This window comes from Lytechinus variegatus, chromosome 8 (genome assembly GCF_018143015.1).
Source record: "Lytechinus variegatus isolate NC3 chromosome 8, Lvar_3.0, whole genome shotgun sequence".
NCBI classification, from domain to species: Eukaryota; Metazoa; Echinodermata; class Echinoidea; order Temnopleuroida; family Toxopneustidae; genus Lytechinus; species Lytechinus variegatus.
The window spans coordinates 10247295-10255913 of record NC_054747.1 but is presented as its reverse complement, the minus strand read 5'-3'; the positions used below and the strand labels follow the sequence as shown (position 1 = coordinate 10255913).

General features: G+C 39.7%; 1 protein-coding gene across 1 annotated transcript; it reads left to right on the top strand.

The window, feature by feature from the left end:
- The first annotated feature begins 366 nt into the window (after nt 1-366).
- On the top strand, nt 367-3576 carry LOC121420635. Its single transcript, XM_041615298.1, has one exon. It carries the CDS (start codon nt 367-369, stop codon nt 3574-3576), a length of 3210 nt encoding a protein of 1069 aa, XP_041471232.1.
- The last annotated feature ends 5043 nt before the right edge of the window (nt 3577-8619 follow it).

Genomic DNA, 8619 nt, shown 5'->3' with positions numbered 1-8619 from the left:
GTGGTGGTAGCCAGTCTAATGGTTTTAGACCAGAGGGCAGGTTGTTTTGTGCATACTGTAAGAAGGATGGGCACCTTATTTCTCACTGTCAGAAACTAAAGGACAAGAATACTGGTCAGAATAAAGTCCAGGCCAGCGGTTTTGTACGGCCGGCTACGGTTTGTGTGGGAGACGCTGTGTGTTGATGGGGTGAAGCACAAGTTTCATGATGGGGTGGATGAAGGATACAAGGAATTTATTTCTGATGGCACGGTGAAGTTCACTGTTGATGGTGAAGAATTTCCTGTTGTGATTTTGAGAGATACTGGCTCTGTTCAGACGTTATTAATTGCTGATGAGTCATCCTTGGAATCTTGTTTCACGGGCATGAGAACTCTGATCCAAGATGTGAATGAAGGTTTCAAATCTGTTCCTCTGTATGATGTAGAACTTTGTAGTGGGCTGGTTTCTGGGAGAGTGACAGTTGGCATTGTTTCTCGATTGCCTATGAAGGGAATCACAATGCTGCTTGGCAATGATTTGGCTGGAGGTAAGGTGCAGCCATCTACTGTTTTGAGTGACGTGCCGGTAGTGGATTCCAAGACAGAGGCTTTGAAAACAGCTATCCCGGGTATTTTTCCATCTTGTGCGGTTACCAGGGCACAGGCTATGGCAGGGCGAGATGAGAGAGAGGTTGAACATGTTGGTGACATAGATTTAGGGGATACAGTTTTTAGAGATCTGAGTGAGAGTATGAATAGTCAGTCTGGTGATGATAGGACTATTTTCAGCCAGCCTGCCTTGATTGCAGCCCAACAGTCAGCTGCGGACTTGAAAGGTTTGTATCATGTTGCTCTGACAGCAGGAGAGGCAGAGAAGGTCTCACAGTGTTATTACATTAAGTCTGGTGTGTTGATGCGGAAATGGTGTCCTCCTGGTCGCCCAGCTGATGAAGATTGGGTGGCCGTGGATCAGGTTGTTGTCCCGCCTCAGTATCGAGCAGAGATTCTAAGGTTAGCTCATGATATTCCCCTTGCTGGACACCTAGGTGTGAGGAAGACAGTGGCCAGGATTAGGGCCCATTTCTACTGGCCTGGGCTTAGGAAGTGTGTGTCTGAGTATTGTAAGTCATGTCATGTCTGTCAGGTGGTGGGCAAGCCACAACATCACATCAAGCCAGCCCCACTTATTCCAATTCCTGTTTTTCCTGAACCATTTAGCCGTGTATTGATAGATTGTGTTGGCCCATTGCCAAAAACCAAGGCAGGTTATCAGTACTTGCTTACTGTCATGGATTCAACCACACGCTTTCCAGAAGCTTTTCCATTGAGGAACATTAAGGCTAAGACAGTTATTGATGCCCTCTTGGTGTTTTTCACACGCTATGGACTCCCTCAAGACATCCAGTCGGATAGGGGTTCTAATTTCACATCTAGTGTATTCCAGGAAGTGATGCATCAATTAGGAATCAAGCAGGTGAACTCATCACCTTACCACCCACAGTCGCAGGGTGCCCTTGAGAGATACCATCAGACCTTAAAGACAATGATCAAGTCTTACTGCTCTGAGAACACTGGAGACTGGGAAAAGGGTATTCCTTTCCTCTTATTTGCTTCTCGTGATACTCCTAATGAATCTACAGGATTCACCCCATTTGAGCTTGTGTTTGGCCATGAGCCAAGAGGTCCTCTCAAGGTAGTGAAGGAGCACATGTTGTCAGAGTCTGAGGTGGAGAGTGGGAATGTGCTAGATTATGTGTCACAATTTCGCGAAAGACTCTTGAGGGCGTGTGAACTCGCGGGGGAACATTTGAGGTCGTCTCAAGGTGTAATGAAGGCCCGTGCAGATAAGAAGGCAGAACCTCGCTCATTCGAGCCTGGTAGCAAAGTCCTTGTGTTACTGCCCATCCAGGGTGAACCTCTCAGAGCTAAGTTCAGTGGGCCATATGTGGTAGAGAAGAACTTGGGTAAGGAAACCTATCTTGTGAGTACTCCAGACAGGAGAAAAACAAAGAGGGTTTGCCACATTAATATGCTGAAGAAGTATTATGATCGTGACGAGGTGGCGACAGTTGCTGTTGTTTGTGAAAAGGCAGCAGAACATATTCCTGGAGAACTTGAAATCCCAGTGGAAGCGGAGATTGGTGAAGGGATGTCTGGAAAGGTGAATAATTCACATGTGATGGCTAATCCCTCAAAGATATTGGGTCATCTATCAGATTTTGAACAGCAGGATGTAGTACAAATACTTCTTGATTACCCTGAAGTATGTGGAGATAAGTTGGGATATACCGGAGAGGCTATTCATGATGTTGATGTAGGCGATCATCTGCCTATTAAACAACATCCCTACCGTTTGAATCCAAGAAAGAAGAGCCAAGTGCGGAAGGAACTTGAGTATATGCTTGCATGTGGTGTCATTGAGCCTAGTCAGAGCTGTTGGAGCTCACCTGTAGTTCTTGTTCCAAAACCAGATGGGAGTCAGCGTTTTTGCATTGACTACAGGAAAGTTAATGCTGTAACAAAACCTGACTCGTTTCCGCTACCTCGTATTGAGGATTGCATTGATCAGATTGGCAATGCAAGGTATATCACAAAGCTGGATCTGATGAAAGGTTATTGGCAGGTGCCATTAACAGAGAGGGCAAGGGAAATCTCTGCATTTGTTACCCCGCAGGGGTTATTCCAGTGTCGGGTTATGCCCTTTGGCATGCGGAATGCTCCAGCGACATTTCAACGGCTCATGAATTGTGTAATTGCAGGACTTGACAATGTTGTAGTATATCTTGATGATATTCTAGTAGTTAGTGATACCTGGTCAGATCATCTAACTTGCTTGAGAGATGTGTTTGTCAGATTGACCAAGGCAGGACTTGTTGTGAATTTGTCAAAGTGTGAATTTGCGCAGGCGACAGTTACTTACTTGGGTCATGTATTTACCAGCTCTACTATAGGACATGGATGCGTTGCCCCACGAGAGGCAAAGGTCCAAGCTATTGTGGATTTCCCTGCCCCTTCCACAAAGAAGGAGGTGATGAGGTTTCTGGGCATGTGTGGATTTTACCGCAAGTTTGTTCCTAATTTCAGTGACATTGTTGTTCCTCTTACAGATCTACTCAAGAAGGGGACTAAGTTTGATTGGACCAAACCCTGTGAGATTGCCTTTCAGAAATTGAAAGCTGTTCTGATCTCAAAGCCTGTGTTGCAGGCTCCCAATTTTGAGCATCCGTTCCTACTGGCCACTGATGCAAGTGAGGTAGGAGTTGGTGCAGTTCTCCTTCAGTTGGATGAAGAGGGTTTCATGAAACCTGTGAGCTACTTTTCGAAGAAGCTTGATGTACACCAGCAAAGATACTCTACGGTAGAGAAGGAGTGCCTAGGTCTGGTGCTGGCAGTTCAACACTTTGATGTGTATTTGAGTAGCTGCCCTGATGTGACCGTTTTCACGGATCACAATCCACTAACCTTCCTCGAAAGGTTTAGGAACAAGAATCAGAGACTATTCCGTTGGAGTCTGTTTCTTCAGCCTTATGGGCTGAACGTGACTCATATCAAAGGAAATGACAATGTTATTGCGGATACGCTTTCTAGAGTTTAGACAAATCTACAGTCAATTGCCAAATAACCTCCTTAGAAACAACAAACAAAACAATAATAATAAAAAAAAAAAACCGACAACAAAAAAACCGGAAAGCTGCAAACCGGTCGTTAACTAGTATTCACATAATAAAAAAAATAATAACACTAACAATAATAATAATTTTAAAAGAAAAGTGATTTTCTTTTTTTTACTCCATTATCCAGGTGGTCAAGCAATGTTTTGAGATGAATGTCTATAATAGTTTATTAATAACTATCTTTTAATGACAAAAAAAAATATATATATCAATTACATGGAACAATTCATTTTGTTCTAACAAGTCTACATATTCTAACTCTTGTTCTCTTCATTATTTATTTTTTCTCTCTTCAGGTTCTGCATTTGTAAACATGAAGCTGGATCAAAGTTCTTGCATTGAAGGACTTAATTTCATTTTTTATGTTGCTATGGAAAGGTTATATATATATATATATGTATATAAAAGACAAAAAAGTCTTGCAGAGTTAAGTCACCTTGTTGCATTGGCATATGTTTTTTTCACGTGATATTAGAATTCCAAAGGTAAAACCAGCTTGTTATTGACTGAAGTTTTCTGCATCTCTTTTTGTAAAGGTTTATAATGATACGTCTTGACTACACACTTGGATGGATTGTGTTTGTTTTCATATTACTCGTTCTTCTGAGTGTTATAATGTTATTTCAACATGCTTCTTTAAATGAAGGAAAGTTAAATTGCTATAACTTTCTTCTTTTAAGGGGGGAGGTATGTCATGTACATGTGCGATATTTGTCAGCGCATGGGGGCGCTCATTGCGTATTAAAAGAAGTGTTAAGGTAACTTTACAAATTTTGTCTCTATTTTCGTCTCTTTTCTGTTTTGTATTGTTGATGTAGTTGTTGTGATAGTCGTACCAGGAAGGGTGTTCTCTTAAGCTCCCCTCCCTGATATGACAATTCCAAGTAAGTACCGGCTCCAGATTATTTTACCGATTTACGTGAAGTTTGATATTTCAACAGAGGAATAAACATGTTATTAGCATGTCTTGTATTAAGTGTATGGACATCCTTTGTCATTTTAAACATATAAAAAATATGGGGAAGCAAGTTTTTATTTTACATGTACATAAATGATCCAACTTGCAGTTCATGTATTTGAAATATAGTTAGCATATCAACTTTTCTAAAAAGAAAATTGCCTGATGTACATTGTGTATAGGAGCACAAGATCACTTTATTGAACTTCATTCCCTTTCAACATGCACAAGATAATACAGACATTTTGAATTACGTTTGATGAGCTATTCCACTTGCAGATCCCACTTTAGGTTTGATTGGATAACAACACCAAGTAGGCGGAGAGACGTAACAGCCTCCAAAACTTGATTCCCGATAGTGATCACTGGTGGAGGTGAAACATTACGCTGGAAACTTACATGTTATCTTGCATTTTTCAGCTTTTAGTTTCATCGAATTCAGCTCACTCCAGGAAGTTATAGCATCCAAATGAGACTGCAGATGACGTGACTCGGATTTATGGATAACCTCAGCAATCGTTGGGTCATCAAGATATTTCTATCTCTATGTGTTTGTCTCTGCGGCATCATTGATCATCATGATGAACATCGCCGGACCGAGATCGGTTCCTTGAGAAACCCCACGTGATAGATCTTTCTGCGAAGATGAGACACCGCAATATCTGTGTGCGTTGCATGAAAAAAAACTAGCAAGATATAGCCGGTACGTCGTCACATATTAGAATCAGCTTTTAAAGAGCCTTTGTATGGTCGATAAGATCTAATGTCTTCATAAACATATAAAATCAATTGTACAAATCGTGGCATGGTGGTCAAGAAGAAGATATCACAAAACTCACTTATACGAAGTTATCGCGGTGTTTTCCGAAATCCTCGTTATTTCGCCTCCCGATGTAGAAGGAAGGGGTCCTAAAGCTAAGCCCTCGATTTATCATGCAAAGAAATAATATTTTCTCCTATTTTCTGTGCCTCAATTTATTTAATATATGTTCAAATAGTATAGGAAATTATGAGATTAAAGTGAATGTAAATCAAAAATTATAAACAGTTGCTGGTTTTCTCTGCATTTACTGATTCTTTTTCAGCCTCTCTAATACTGAATAGTAATCGTTCGTAAATTGCCTATACCTTGATGTTCGTTAATCCGAAAACGTAAAAGGGTTCGTTAATCCGAACATTGGTGGCGTTATTCAGAAGGGTCGATAATCCGAAAACGAAATAAGGTTCGTTGTTCCGAAGGTTCGATAATCCGAAAACTTACTTGATCTTATTAAATGCTTTAATTTGATATGCCATTCATTCATATCCGGTTTTGGAGACCAAAGTTATAGCTGTTCTAAGATTGTAACAGAGGTTAACTATAACGGATATTGTATAGTTAATGCATAACTACAGTAAGTATGCAGATCTAATTGGATTTGCCTTTCAATAAAAAAAGTTGGTGGATGCGATCGAAAAGATTTATATGATCGTTCGCATGTCTTTCCACGGGGAAACCTAGAATCCGAGGCGACGACTGTGGTTAGATTTCCTTGTATGTTGGGTCTTTTGCACGACAGCAAGAGACAATGGTGACAGCCCGCGAGACCGAAGGCCCGCGAGGCCGAAGGTCCGCGAGACCGACTTTTTTCCCTTCATCGGTTGCCGAATGAAAGCTTGATATTCCAAGCATTTTGGTAATTTTAAGATGGGTAACTAAAAGAACAATTGACGCAAGCGCGCAAACTGAAAATTTTGATATTTCGATCTGAAAAATTGACAGTTTAATGGACGTTTTTAATAAAGAACAAGATGTATATCCAACCAAATATTATTGCAAATCGAAGCGGGAGTTTTTTTTTAGGTTTACCTGAAAACGGGACATTCTATTCACCTATTTATTCATGAAAAGTATGGGTTTATTGCTAAAGAAGTGATGCGAGCGCGAAACGCGAGCTGAAAATTTTTATATTCCACTCTGAAAAACGGATATTTTGAGAACGATTTTGAATAAAGAACGAGTTGTTCTTGCCGATTTCTGTCTAACATTACAATCTTATTTTATTTTTACACATCCGGAATTATTTGGGGGGGGGGATCTTTTGGTAGTCTGGTTGGTTTGGAAGCGGACGGTTCGGAGTCTGGAGCAAACGGCTTGTGGTCCGGAGCAGATGGGTTGGTCTGAAACCAACAATTTTGACACCCAAATTGAAATTTCAACACTTAGTAAGCACAACATTCACGCTTTTTGTGCCAGCTGGATCTGAGGACATAACTAAATCTTAACAAAAGTTTATATCAGACATCTCCAGCATTTTTTCATTAAATTTTTACCATTTAAACATTCCATTCCATTTTCCATTTAAAGAGAAATTCCATTAGTTCCAGTAAACACTGATTTCATGAGAAAGTCTGTAAAACAAGGCTCAATTGTCAGTATATCATCGAGGATCTAGATCTGGTACAGTTACATTAACTGAACTTTGTGAAATTTTGAAATCCGCGCTAAAAAATGTTCACACCGAAGATCCCCAACACAGATAAGCGCACGTGGGACAATGTATAATTATTGCTTAGAGCGTCGGGCCCGACGCTCTACCCGAATCCTGTGCTTATTTGCTGATTTCTCAGCAATTACACAATTTCTTCCAGAATCCTTTGGCACATGCGTTTTATTTATACAAACAGACACTTTGGTGGTCATTTCATTGGATTTTGTACGAACTCATTTTGATATCGTTACCAAAACTAGCATTTACCTTTAATACTTGTTTCTCCACACCTTTTCCAAGCTTGACAATGATTAACAAAATGAAAGATCAAGCCTGAGCCATTTCATGTAAATCCCAGCTCAGGTGTAAAGCAAATATCGCCACAATGGCTCGGTTTGTGGAGGATTGGGAGGGGCGAAGTGCTCTCTTCGAAGTGTTTTGGGCATAGAAACAAGTTAAAAAGGTAAAATATATCTTCAAACCAATTTTACGAGTTAAGTTCCACGCGTTCTTCATGATCAAGGTCTACTATTATTCCCATAACTATTTCAAAGTTCTGCGCAAATCATATTTCACTAACTTTTCAAAAGGAAGGGGTGCTCACTCAAGCGGAAATATTTTTTGACAGTTATACAGTGCGTATCAAAAAAAGTTTACACTTTGAAAAAATCCTGTAAAATTATACATTTGTAATTTTCCTGAATATTTTTCCACACTTTAACATTGGTACAGATCCATATAAGCAAATGACGATATAACTGTCAAAAAATATTTCCGCTTGAGTGAGCACCACTCACTTTTGAAAAGTTAGTGAAAAATGATTTGTGCAGAACTTTTAAATAGTTATGCGGATAAAAGTAGACCTTAATTATGAAGAACATGTGGAATTTAGCTAAGAAAATTGATTTGAAGATATCTTCTACCTTTTCAAATTTGTTTCCTTGCCAAAAACACTTCGAAGAGTGCATTGCGCCCCACCCCACTTCCCCACACACCGAGGCCATCGTGACGATATTTGCTTTACACTGAGCTGTAATTTACATGAAATGGCTAAGGCTTGATTTTCATTTTGATAATCATTGTCGAGTTTGGGAAAAGTGTGGAGAAACAAGTATTAAATGAAAAATGAAATATAAACCCACTTTAAATGATAAAAACTTAGTGAAAAAATGATAAAGATGTCTGAAAAAACTTTTGTTCAGATTCAGTTATGTTCTAAGATCCAGCTGGCACAAAAAGGTTTAAGGTTATGCTTCTTAAGTGTTGAAATATCAATTTGGGAGGCAAAATTGTTATAAGGTGCTTGAATGTATCCGTTTTATTTCAATTGACTAAAAGTGCAAGGGAAATGTGTCGCAGGGTAAGTTTGATTTCTCCCTTTCCACTTGACACAGCGTGAAAACGAGCATTTCTGCGCAAACAGATTTCTGCGAGCTTTACAAAAATGGACAGTGCTCACTTAAGTGTAACATTCTGTCAAAACTTTTACTTTCATTGGATAGATGAGATCCAAACCTAAGATTATATGTGAAAAA

Excerpts from the sequence above, each read along its gene's own strand:
- LOC121420635 (XM_041615298.1), top strand. The coding sequence starts at position 367 with ATGAGAACTCTGATCCAAGATGTGAATGAAGGTTTCAAATCTGTTCCT.